At 41.4% G+C, this 13,382-nt stretch overlaps 1 protein-coding gene across 3 annotated transcripts in view; it reads left to right on the forward strand.

Annotated features, from left to right (window-relative positions):
- Nucleotides 1-13,382, forward strand: part of EPHA6 (EPH receptor A6) — an 842,774-nt gene that overhangs the window by 709,351 nt on the left and 120,041 nt on the right. For all 3 annotated transcript variants that reach the window (XM_075908927.1, XM_075908942.1, XM_075908935.1), the window contains one exon: nt 2,559-2,620. In XM_075908927.1, coding sequence (XP_075765042.1) covers nt 2,559-2,620 — 62 coding nt within the window. The remainder of the gene's footprint in view (nt 1-2,558; nt 2,621-13,382) is intronic.

Here is a 13,382-nt window from a genome sequence, read left to right on the forward strand (position 1 = left end):
AGTGAAAGGGGGAGCGGTTGTTGGCGACTCGCATGCTCCCTCTTCCTTCAGGCCCCTTCCCTCCCCAAGCATGTCTTGTGCCCCCATTGGTAGAAGGGGAGAGCACAGAGCCCCGGCCGGGCTGCCATTACAGAGGGAGGGAGGCACCTCCTCCTCCATCTCTTCCTTCTGCCGCTTCAGCCCTAGCAGGAGTAGCAGCCATTGGGAGCACACCTCCTCCCTCCTCCTTCATGCCCTCTCCCTCCCCAAATGCAAAGAAGGGAGGAAAGCGCCTCCTGTTCCCCCTCCTCCTGCCAAAGCTTGAGCCAGTGCTGAGCCACCACAGACCAGTGGTTGGGAACCACTGTCCTAGACCCAGCAAAATCTGGATTCAAACCAGGATGGAAAACCATAGTAGCAGCTATGTGGAGTGATCTGCTGCTATTGATTGATAGAGGGCAGTTGCCTATTCAAATTCTTCTGGACCTCTGCAGCATTTGACACAGTTCATCATAAGATATGTCTTCCCCTGAAAATCTGTAACCCTCCTTTAGATGGATAAATGGTGTGAGCCATAGAATTGTAATGGGAAACTGCAAATCCACACTTAGAAATCTCATTTCTGGAATCCCACAAGGATCTATTCTTCCCCTCTTTTTCTCGCTCTCTCTGCTGCTATTCAACATCTATGTGTAACATCTAAAAGAACCAGTAACACAACATAGACTCAAGTGCCAGCAATATGCAGATGATACACAGTCTGCCTTGTCTTTGTTCCATGTGACATCACTATTGGCCCAGTGTTTGTTGGAGATCAACATCAATGCAGTGTTTGTCTATCAGCTAAACCCAAGCACAATGCAGGGGATGCTGGTTATCAAAATAAGTTCTCAGCCACTGTGGTCGGGTTTATTTGAATGGACACTCCCACAACTGGTCATTTCAGCCTAGTCTTTACTCTCTCCTAACAGCCGTTAAGCTCTCATCTAGATGCAGGGTCACCAATGAGGGGGAGAAAGGGTGAAGGGAGCAGCTGTCCCAGGGCCTGGTGATTTAAAAGGGCCTCGGGCACCAAACCACTACCAAGGAAGCAGCAGAAGTCGGAACCATGGGCCCTCTAAATTGCCAGCAGAGTGTGGCACAGTCTGAGCTGAGGGCTGGGTTGGGGAGACTAACCATCCAGCCCCACCACTTTTGCCCAATGCCCCGCCCCTTCCAAGGGGCCTGGAGCTGAGCCCCCGCCACCACCTTGGCCAGGGCCCAGCAAAGTCTGTTGTCAGCCTTTTCTACTTGCGACCACAAGAAATTCTGTCTCCATCTCCAGAAATAGGAATGACTCCAGGGACAGCCAACCAAAACCAATTAATTGGGGAAAGCTTCTACAAAAGGACTTGTGAAGGAATTGAAGCTATTAGGACTATTTAGCAAGAAATGGGAGGAGTCATGACTGCACCTGTTGTTAAAAGTCCTGTTTTACATAGACCCTTCCAGATACAGGCATTGACGAAAAACAGAGATTGGGCAGGAGGAAAAAATGGATAGAACAGCAATCCTGCGTGCATGCTCATTCATTACCTTCATCTTGCTTTTTATTAGTTGGCCCTGAGTAGTACTATCCATTCTAAAACATTTCACTGTGGGCCCTGATTAGCAGGTAAATTGGGCTGTTTCTGCTAGCAGTTCTTAGAGTGACAGCTTATGCTTGGATACCAGCAATAAGATGCCATTTAGACATACAGCAGTTAGAATGTAAAACTTGGCAAATTGGACATGTTGTTAAAAACTATATAATGTTAATTGGTTTCTAAGCGGTTCTTTTCTAAACACAATAGAGAACCAATTAGAAAATGTGCATTAGTCAAGTAGAACATGGTACATAAGAGACCCATATAGACCCCCCCAAACTGGTAAAACATTTAAGCAAATGCTTTACTATAAAAATACATGAATGGTTCCATTGATTTAAATGGGTCACTCACACTTAAAATTAAGCACTGACAGTTGTGGCATTGGCAACTGGGAGACCCAGCCCACTTTGAAGCAGTTGTCCTCTTTCCTCCCGTCCCCTATCGGCACACATATACACACCATAGAGGAGAGATTTCTTTGCCTTCACAGTAAATAAAGTCATAGAAAGTCTTTGGCTTGACAGAGCAGAGTTTGGATTCCATTGGTTTATGAATTTCCTTTTTTTTTCTTTGTTTTTAAAAATATGTTTTATGAAATATAGCTGTAATAAATACACGTTTATGTCAAAGACGCTACTGCCCCCACTGACGGGTACAAGAATGGTAACTCTTTGGACTTGAGGACTTTAGATGGATTATTTTAAAGAAAAGAAAATACAGCCAAAATGAACTATATGCAGTCAACTACTTCGATGCCTCAAATAAAGAAAATATTGATTGAAAACATTGCTTAGGAATAATAAAACAATGCAGGCATTTGTGCTGTAGAGGAAGGTTTTGAAAATGAGCTACATTTTTAGGTAATGAAAATAATCTGTTTGCAACAGCTGGAAATATAACAAACCCTTAATATAGCTATAATCCTAATGTGTTCCTTTGATGTCTTTGCAGGCAGACCAGTAATGATTGTGGTTGAATATATGGAGAATGGATCCCTTGACTCTTTTCTGCGGGTGAGGTGTCATTTTCTGATGACATTTGAATAGGAAGCCATCCTAGGTTAAGATTTTAAATCATTTATCATAAATTAATTTTTACATAATGTTATTCATGGATTTTAGTGAAGAATAGTAGCATTTTCCCTGGGGTACATTTCTTAGGTACAGTGATACATTAGAGCATAACTGGAAAAAAGAAGATTTAAACTTAAGAATATAATTGATTTCTTCTACAAGAGCAGTTCCCATATTTAGCCAAATGTATTTCAAATGGTGCTATTATGAGGGAAAAGATAAATTGAAACGCAAATGCCTTGCCTTATGGAAGCTGTTCATTTTGCTCAATCACATGCAAAAATACTTTGTTATAATTTTTTGCTTGGGGAAGTATACAGCATGCTTGGTAATGAATTTATAATTATTTATGGTTATTTGCATTTAACAAACTGAAGTAGAAAACAGTTCACTGGTGAAGTGTCTCAGCACTAACCTTTTCCCCCTAAAGGTCACCCTGTGAATAATAAGGAAGGGATGTAGAAAGCATAGGAAATTGTTTGCTTTTGAGTTTGATTTTAATCAATGAGGTGAAAGGAAGCAAAGGCTGCCCCCAAGTTCAGACAGGGCCGTCTGCCAACGTGAGCAGAGAGCTCTGGCACTCTCCATAGCTTGTAGAAATATACTCACTTTAAGCAAAGCATCCAGTAACAGACCCCTCAAAACCAGCAAGGGACCAACAACTTCAGGATAATTATTTAAAATGTATCTTAAGTGTATAAATATCAGTAAGCCATACTGGCCCTCCACCTACCCCTTATTAGTTGCCATTGTGATAAAAGTAGTTCTTGAAGTAAGATTTGGAGGAGAACTGGCTAAGTGACTTTGTGGACTACTGTGGAATGGGCATTCCATGTGTATGAGGCAGGGAGAAAGAAATTGTGAAGGTATTTGTGGAAAAGTGTATCAGCACAGGGACAGAGCTGGCAACATCAGTGATGTAGAGGGGTGGTAAGGTGAGATATGGGGGCAGATAAGCAGCAAGGAACAGAGTGCTAGAAGCCTGACTATGATGAGACAATGGAGAAGAAGGTGCCAACAGAGGAATTCAAAGATGGAGTAATGTGGTCAATGGACTGGGGCAGGGCTGAGGTTTCTGAGAGGAAGACAAGGAAGGAGAAAGCAGTAACACAGGAAACTATGAGGAGCCTGAAGAGAAGAAGGTTTTACCTGACAAGCATAACCGAGCCATTACTTAAGATGCTTTTATGAATTTTTGCCCTTTCATTTTGATAATTCCCCTATATTTTATCTCAACCATCTGCTTTCTGTTCACTACTTTGGAAACTCAAGAGTTCCCATTTCCTCCCACCCTGGTCCCAAACTCACTCTCTCTTCCATCAAGATCAAATAACACTGCAATGTACCTGCTAGAACTGCTCAGAAAAATTCAGATGAAACCGTTTTTTTCATCAGATGTTAACAATCTGTCAGAACTAAACTGTTTCACAGACAGTTTGATCTTGACAAAGTTCCCTGGGAAATGAAGGTTTTAAAAGTCTCTGTCAGGCACGCCTCCACCAGGTTTCCCAACAGCTCACCTCACTGGCTCATTGTCAGTCACTTGCCAGACTGTGAATTGGGGTACTCCTAGACTTCCAAGGCAGATTGTCTCTCTGAGTTGGGGCTCCATTCCATTTTGTGGAAAACTCTGAAACTTGGCAGGGTTTGTTCTGAAATAGAATGAAGCCCAATTTCAAAGACAGAAATCCTCCACACAATTACCTTTGTGTGTGCAGCTGTAGGATCTAATGTGCTGTTCTTGATATGCACTTACAAAACTATCTTAGAAGCTGACATCATTAAAATTATGAGGTTATTATGAAGCAATGATGTTCACGCTGTACCAAATATATATATTAGGCAAAATGTTGAAGAATGTGCTCGTCATTATTTTCTGCAGCTGTTTTCCAAGTATATTATTTTTCAGCTTTCATTCTCACCGTAGATTTTATTTATTATTGTAGATGCTTTTTGACAGGATTTTGAAAAATAATCAACATCTAGAAACATTATAGATATTTCATTGGCATTCATATTAATAATTAGCAAAGGAAATGACTGCCAGTATCTAATTTAAAAAGAAATCAGTTTGCTTCATTAAAAATAGTTACTACAGATTTCCTAAGTTTAAACTTTGAAATGCTTTTGAGAAAATGTAAAGAAGTACAGAAAGAGTTTATCTCTAAATCATAATGCATTTTTACATGTACAAAGAGCCTTTCATGAGGCAAGATCTGGAAGAACGTCACAAAATCTATATTTCTTCATATTAAAAGAGATTCTTTCTATAGCTCTGAGTGTTCTTTCATGCAGCCAAAGGAGAGAAATCTAAAATATAAGACTATCCTCCACCGTAGCAAATGCTACTCCAGAAATGTTACCCTGCTTGTTACCAGCACATCCTGCAACCCAGCCTTTCTCCAAAACCCAACAAAAATACTATCTTAGGCTGTGTCCAGACTCCATGCCTCCTTCGACGGAGGCATGTAGATTAGCCACATCGGAAGAGGGAAATGAAGCCGCGATTAAAATAATCGCGGCTTCATTTAAATTTAAATGGCTGCCCCGATCTGCCGATCAGCTGTTTGTCGGCAGATCGGGGGAGTCTGGACGCGATGCCCCGACAAAGAAGCCTTTCTTCATCGACACAGGTAAACCTGGTTTCACGAGGCTTACCTGTGTCGATGAAGAAAGGCTTCTTTGTCGGGGCATCGCGTCCAGACTCTCCCGATCTGCCGACAAACAGCTGATCGGCAGATCGGGGCAGCCATTTAAATTTAAATGAAGCCGCGATTATTTTAATCGCGGCTTCATTTCCCTCTTCCGAGCTGGCTAATCTACATGCCTCCGTCGACGGAGGCATGGAGTCTGGACACAGCCCTAGTCCCTGAAAGTCAACCCATGAGATCTCTGATGAACTAATGTGGAAAGTGAATTCCAGAATGTAAAGGCCATCAACCCCTGCTCTTAAACCAGAGAATTTTTAGCTTTAGTACAGTTACTTTTATTTCAGTACAGTTTGGACCTCCCTGGTCTGGCTCCCTCGGAACTTGACTTGTCCTGGATGAGGGATTTTTCTGGACTGGGGAAGTCATTTCAGGCCCCCTGCTGCCATCACCCCACCCAACTTCCCTCCCCGCAGGTTTCCTGACTCCCCCTCCAGCCCGGCTGAGCCATGTGCTGGCTCCTGGCACCCCCCACCCCACAGCCCAGCTGAGCCACATGCTGGCTTCTGCTCCTCCCCACTCCCTACCCCCACAGCTGTTTCCTGGCTCATGCCCAGTCCCCGCTACCTTCTGCCTCACCTGCTCCCTGCACAGACAGCACTGCGGGGAATCAGCTTTTAAGCTGGCTCCCCCCAGCACCGGCTCCTGCTCTCTTCCCACCTCCCACCCCCCGCCTCTGATAGAAGCAGCAACTAGTCAAGGGAATAGTCGACTATCAGAAAAGCTTTAGCTTATCAGATAGTTGACTAGTCAAAAAGTCGCTTACATCCCTACTCCCGCCCAGCCCACCCCACCTCCAGAGTAGATGTAGATACAAGTATTCCCCTTCTTGTTGCGAATGTTTATTTTATTTGATGAAGGAATACTCCTTGGGCATGTCCTGAGGCCTGTCTCAAAAATATTCAGAAATAAATCCCATGTAGGAAAACATTTACTCTCTGGAATGTAGTTGATTTATTCCAAGCCAGAGAAGGAAAGTGCTGACCATGGCAAGGTGAAGGAAGTACAATGTTACGCTACACAGTTCTATGCTCTTAGATAAGAGGGTTTTTGCAGGGAGGGCAAGCGGAAGAAGCTAGACAAACATTCATAATTTTGAAAGCTGATTCAGCTGTGCATTTAATGAAGGGGAATCAACTAATGGCAGCAGACTGAGTAAGGTTTTTTAATTAAAGAATATTTTCATTTTAACTAATCTCAGCAGTGTGTGCAAGACACTAAGAATCCTAAATTACTCAAAATACATGGATTTTAAAACAGTACGATCCTCTCAGATCCTAACGCGCTAAAGTTTTTTCTTTTTTCCCCATATATTAAATTAGATAGTATTGAAAGACGGTGTCTCCTATGTCTTGTAACATGAGTGTGCAAATTAATCCTCCAAATATAATAGCTAATGTATTAATTATATTCTATTTCTTTTCCCTGGTCTTACAAAAGGACTATCCTAACTTTGCAATTATGTCCAACCTATCAACCAAACCCAAATTTTTAAGAGGAAATAAAAGTTACACTCCTTTTATGATCAATCTGGCTGCCTTACCATAGGGTCATGTTATATCTGCTTAAATCTCAGACACTAGAGAGAGCTTTGGCTTTTAAGGCAAGCAGTTAATACTCAAATTCCACTAGTAGAGAATCCCCAAAGCAAAGTGGCTTCAAACCTGAAGCCTGTATTCATTTAGGATTGACAGCTTTCAAAACGCACAAAACCAAACACCTTTGCCCTGTCCTGTCTCACCCCTTCCTTCAGGCCCCACCCTCCACTCATTTCATGCCCCCTCCCTCTATTGTTCACTCTTGTATACCCTACTTGCTGTCACCAGGCAGAAGCAGGGGTAGAGATGTGGGAGGAGGTTCATAATGTGGTGTTCCAAGCGCACTTACCTCAGGCAGCTCCTGGAAGCAGACAGTATGTCTGACATCTAGACAGAGGAGACAGGGAGCGCTGCCCGCACCCCAGGCACCACCCTCACAGTTCCCATTGGTTCCCAGTCAATGGGAGCTGCAGCACTGGTGCATGAAGTGGGGGCAGTGTCCAGATCCTCCATTGCCACAAGTGTGTCCAGGGGCCAGACATGATGGCTGTCTCCAGGAGCTGTGTGAAGTTGGGAAGGAATCTTGCTGTAGCGCCACTGAGTCACTACCTGGACTTCTAGTGGCCTAGTCAACAGTGCTGTCCAGACCCACCAGAATCCATTTTTGATTGGATATTCCAATTGAAAATCAGATGCCTGGCAACCCCATATTATTTCCTTACTCCCATTAAACTCTTTTAAATCAGCTGAGCAAAAATGGGTATGGACTTTCAGATGTAGACCAGTGCCAGCATTAGCCAGTAAAGAGAATATGTGGCCCCATTTCTGTCACCTGCCTTTTCTGGGGTAAAATTTGGAGCTTCCACTCTCCAGTATCTAGCCTATAGACAAAAGACTACAGAGTTTTCCCCATTAATTTTGTTCCTGATGCAGAAAGTCGTCCATGACAAGAGAGGAATGATGGGCCAGTGATTATAGTGCTAGTTCAGGATTGGAGGACCAAGATATAATTTCCTGATCCACCACAGAGTGTGCATGTGTCTGTGGGCAAGTCACTTGTCTTTGTGTGTCAGCTCCTCATTAAAATGAAAAGAATAGCACCTTTCTACCTCCCCAGGGTGTTATGAAAAGAATTTTAAAAGGCTTGATATGCTTTGTTGATAGAGGCCATATAAGTACCCAAGAGGGATGAATAGAAGGCAGGGGTTACTAGCCAAAATGGAGTCTTGCTCAGTCTTGCTGGTATGGCACAGAGAAACTCTGAAGAGTTTTAATGATAGGATTAAGATAAATAGTTTGTGGACAAGATAACTATTAGAAACTGGCACATTACCACAGAAATCTGTTTTGGTAACTCCATGGCTCATTTTCTTTTACATCATCCTTTCTGAAGTATCAGTGAGATATCACACAGGCATTCACTTAATTTATCAGCAGTAACAGCTCTCATGAGCTTTACAAATTATCCCCATGTTACATGTTGGGGAGACAGAAAATAAGTGTCTTGGCCAAGATCACATATCATATTAGTGGCAGAGCCAGCAATAACATGTAGGACTGGCTCCCACTCAAGTGCCTTACCCAGTGAACTATGTTACCAACCTACAATGTAGCACCACACCAATATTTTCCTCAGCACTGTGTTCTCAGGTGGTTCTGACAGTGTGTATATGTCTTCTAGGAGGGATCTCAGAGCCTTGATTAACCCATTCCTCCATGTCTAATCAGGTGCTCCATAGTAGCATGAGGTTGTTGAGTTATAATCCATCAATTTGTTTAAAAGTTTCAGCCAGAAGGGCCTCCCTATCTGAAGCTAATGAATGCTGCAGAGCCTAGTTAAGATCAGGACTGTAAGAAACAAATTGGATAACTTAACTGTTCATGAGACTTTTTGTTGCTTAGAAGTCAAAGGAAAACATGCTCAGATTTCTTGTTCATTTTAAGGATATAAGTTTCACAAAAGGAATGTAGCCAGAAATTGAGCTTTTGGGATGTATTTGTCTTTATGGTTGGCTAAGAACCCTAGAACCTGGTCAAATAAATTAGAAACCCTCCCATAGAGAGCTTTTATTTTACTTCCCTGGCTACCCTCTGTAAATGTTCCCCAGCGGCAGAGTAGCTAATCTTAACTACTGTATTTTATTTCCATTAGATTTTTTAAATCGCTTATCAATAATTAGTGCACTGAGATAGCAAATTGGAACACAGCATCATTAAATCAGATCAGAATTCTAGTTAAATTGCTTTGGTACCATAAATTGTTCTTTAAAAGACCTAATTATAATAATAATCCATTTGCATTTAATTGTGGTGCGACGTCTCATTCTTCCATTCCAATCCTGTAGGGATTTACCTGGGAGGAAAGTTGTGGGGAGAAGAGCTAAGCAACTATTTAAGGTTTGCAGCATTTTTATGTAAATGTTGAGGGAAGGTTGGGATTCTGGGGAAGAGGCAGTGGTTTCAGCTTCCCAATAATGCAACTCCCTGAGATGTACAGGCAGAAACTCTCTAGTCTGGTACTCTCTGGTCTGGCAACATCTGTGGTCCTGCATAATTTTAGTTAGCTGGATGTCCACTTATCATGAGTGTTTCTGGTAGTCTCATAAAGTTTGTTTCAGCCAATCCTGGCTCTCAGAGTTCTGTGCTGTTATTTAGCTCTAATTTACCCCTAAACATCTTCTAGGAGCACAGAGGCAATGGAAGTGTTGGTAATGCTGCTAGACAATATTGACTTCCCATGGTTCAGCAAATACTCTGATTTGACACCTGTTAGGTCCCAAGGGTGCCAGACTACAGAGGTTCAACCTGTACAAAGAAGGGAATCTTCTGGCTACATAGCTGGTTAGACTCTCCATCCTGCTCCTCTGCCACCACCATCTGACACACCATACCAGTTAAAAACTCATTTTTCTCATATAGGTAAAAGTGCTTCAAGTAGCATTGGCTCTCGTAGGGTATACTCAGTTTTGAGTGTTCATCTTGGTGATGCAAGGCAGCTGTAAACACTGTCATTATGCTTGGTAGTGTCTTACACTCATTGGTTGCTGGTATAAGTGATGATAAACGGTGAAGGGGACAATGAAAGCAGAATGCCTTGGCAATTAGCTCCTCCTGCTTCTGGCCTCTGAGGGTATATCTACACTGTTGCTAGATAGCCACACCTGGCCTACATCAGCTGATGCAGACTCACAGGACTTGGGCCAAGGAGCTGTTTAATTGGGGTATAGTGGTTCCTACTGTGTGGGAGAAAGCCCCCTCCCCCCAACATCTAGCCTGCATAGCCCCTTAGGTGAGTTCTGTGACTTGTAGCCACTTACATGTTTTTCATTGTGGTACAGGCATTCTCTGAAATCTTCTGATACTCAAGCCACAGAATGCCCCTGTGAGTGGGCTTCAATGATGCAGCAATGGTGGCACTTCTATCTTCCATTCATATTTGAATAAGAACAATCTGGCCTTTATTTTACATGTTCTCTTGTAAAACTATGACCTCCATATATATTTGTAAAGCATGAACATAAGAACGGCCATACTGGATCAGACCAAAGGTCCGTCTAGCCAGTATCCTGTTTTCCAATAGTAGCCAATACCAGGTGCCCCAGAGGGAATGAACAGAATAGGAAATCATCAAGTGATCCCTCTCCTATCACCCACTCTCAGTTTCTGGCAAACAGAAGCTAGGGTACCATCACAGCCCATCCTGGCTAATAGTCATTGATGGACCTATACTCCATGAACTTATCTAGTTCTTTTTTGAATCTTGTTATAGTCTTGACCTTCATAACATCCTCTAGAAAGCAGTTCCACAGGTTTACTTAAACTTTTTCCCATTGCAATATATCTTTTTTCACATGGGGTGACCACATCTGCATGCAGTATTCAAGATGTGGGCATACCAGCAATGTATATAGAGGCAATGTGATATTTTCTGACTTTTAGTATCTATCCCTTTCTTAATGATTCCAAACATTCTATTTGCTTTGCTTTTTTGACTGTCACTACACATGACTACAGAGTTTTTTTTGAAAAAACTGCCCTTTTTTCTAAAAAACTTCACCTGCGTCCAGACTACAGTCGCATTCTTTTTTTTTTTTTTAAGCTCTTTTTAAAAAAGGTGTATGTGGACGTGGGGGAGACAGGGTTTTTTTTTTTTTTTTTTTTTTTTCAAAAAAGGCCTGCCAGAAGTGGTTCTGGGTGCCCTTTTTGCAAGAGAGCATACTACCAGTCTGGACGCTTTCTTTCAAAAAAACAGATCACTTTTTCAATCCGTTTTTGTAGTCTGGGCGCTCTCTTTTGAAAAATCTCTTTCGAAAAAGCTTCTTTCGAAAGAAGTTTGTAGTCTAGATGTACCTTAAGTGGATGTTTTCAGAGAACTGTCCATAGTGGCTTCAAGATCTTTCTTGTTAACAACTAATTTATCATCCATTATTTTATATGTTTAGTTGGGATTTTGTTTTCCAAAGTATTATCTATCATTTTGCCACCCAGTCACCTAGTTTTGTGTGATTCTTTTGTAGTTCTTCTCAGTCTGTTTGGGACTTAACTATCTTGAGTTGTATTGTTTCTTCTGCAAATTCACCTCACTGTTTACCCCTTTTTCCAGACCATTTATGAATATGTTGAATAAAACTGGTCCCAATATAGATACCTGGACTGGTTTCCTATCTTTTAACCAATTACAAATCCATGAGAGGACTTTCCCTCTTAACCCAATGGCAGCTTAAGAGCCTTTTGTGAAGGACATTTTCTGAAAATCTAAGTACACTCTAATCCACTGGATCCCATGTGTCCATTTTGACCACCTCAAAGAATTGTAGTAGACTGGTGAGACAAAGTTTACTTGTTAAAAAACCATGTTGACTCTTCCACAACAAATTATATTCATCTGTATGTCTGTCAATTCTGTTCTTTACTATAGTTTCCAGCAATTTGCCTGGTACTGAAGTCAGGCTTACCAGCCTGTAATTGCCAAAGTTACCACTGGAGCCCTTTTTAAAAATTGGCATCACATTAGCGATCCTCCAGTCATTTGGTACAGAAGCTGATTTAAATGATAAGTTTCAAACCACAGTTAGGAGTTTTGCAATTTCATATTTCAGTTCCTTCAGAACTCTTGAATGAATACTATTTGGATCTGGTGACTTATTACTGTTTAGCTTATCAATTTGTTCCAAAACCTCCTCTAATGACACCTCAATCTGTAATAATTTGAATGGCTCAGGTTTGGGAATTTCCCACACATCATCAGATGTGAAGACTAATGAAAAGAATTGATTTAGTTTCTCTGCACTGGCCTTATCATCCTTGAGTGACCCTTTAGCATCTTGATGTCCAGGGACTCTATAAGAAGTTTAGCAGGCTTCCTACTTCTGAGGTACTTAAAAATGCTATTATTTTTCCAGTCTTTGGTTAGCTGTTTTTTATTTTTGGGACTTCTTAATTATATTTTTATACTTCATTCACCCAAGCTTATACTCCTTTCTTTTTTCCTCACTAGGACTTAATTTCCATTTTTTAAAGGATACCTTTTTGCCTCTGACTTCTTCTTTTACTTGGTTAGACACAGTGCCACTTTTTTTCTCTTACTATAGTTTCGTAATTTGGGATATACATTTATGTTAAGCCTCTATTATTGTGTCTTCTAAAGGTTTCCATGCTGCTTGAAAGAATTTCACTTTTGGAGATACAATTTTTAATTTGTTTAACTAATTTCCTAATTTTTTGTAGTCTCCCTTTCTAAAAGGTCCCTGTTCCTTCCTTAGATGTTGTCTCTGTCACTGTAAAACAATAAATGGCCATAGAAAAAGCTAGGTTTCCATAAGAAGTATCATGTAACAAAATGCTGTAAAACAATTAATCCACTTCCACAAAATAATGCTTCTTAAGACTATATAAAAATTATATGTTTAGCTACTTTGATGCATGAACACTAGCAGACTGCACTGTAAAATGTAAGACCTGGGTTTATTACCAAACTTTAATTCCCCAAGACAAATCTTTTTGAGGCTAAGAGACGTGAATGATAAGTTTCTGGGGGAAGACATCTCAGAGTATATTGCTCTTGGAGGCAGCAGCCATTATTATGTAATTCCCAGAGCCATCAACCTCACCCTTCCTGTCAGCTAGAGGTTAGATGCTGCAGTAGAAGCCTACATCAAATAACACTGGGGGAAATGGAGGGAAAGAGAAAAATGAAGACTTGCAGAGAGTTGTATAAAATGAAGTTGTAAAGTACATGTTGTAAATCCATCTAATCTGGCCTCACTAGTCAGAAAGTCATCTTTGGGGAAAAGAGGCCACATGCCATTGCTAAATTTAATGGTTCCCTTTCTTATTTATCTGCAGCAAGAGAGGCAACAGCATTAAAGCTCATAACTAATACTCTCTCTTTTCCCTTCACACACAACGTGCACTTGCCCTTTTATTTATTGGAGGCACATTCCTTTCCCAAAAGGA

The sequence above is a fragment of the Pelodiscus sinensis genome, chromosome 1 (assembly GCF_049634645.1).
Source record: "Pelodiscus sinensis isolate JC-2024 chromosome 1, ASM4963464v1, whole genome shotgun sequence".
Taxonomy (NCBI): domain Eukaryota; kingdom Metazoa; phylum Chordata; order Testudines; family Trionychidae; genus Pelodiscus; species Pelodiscus sinensis.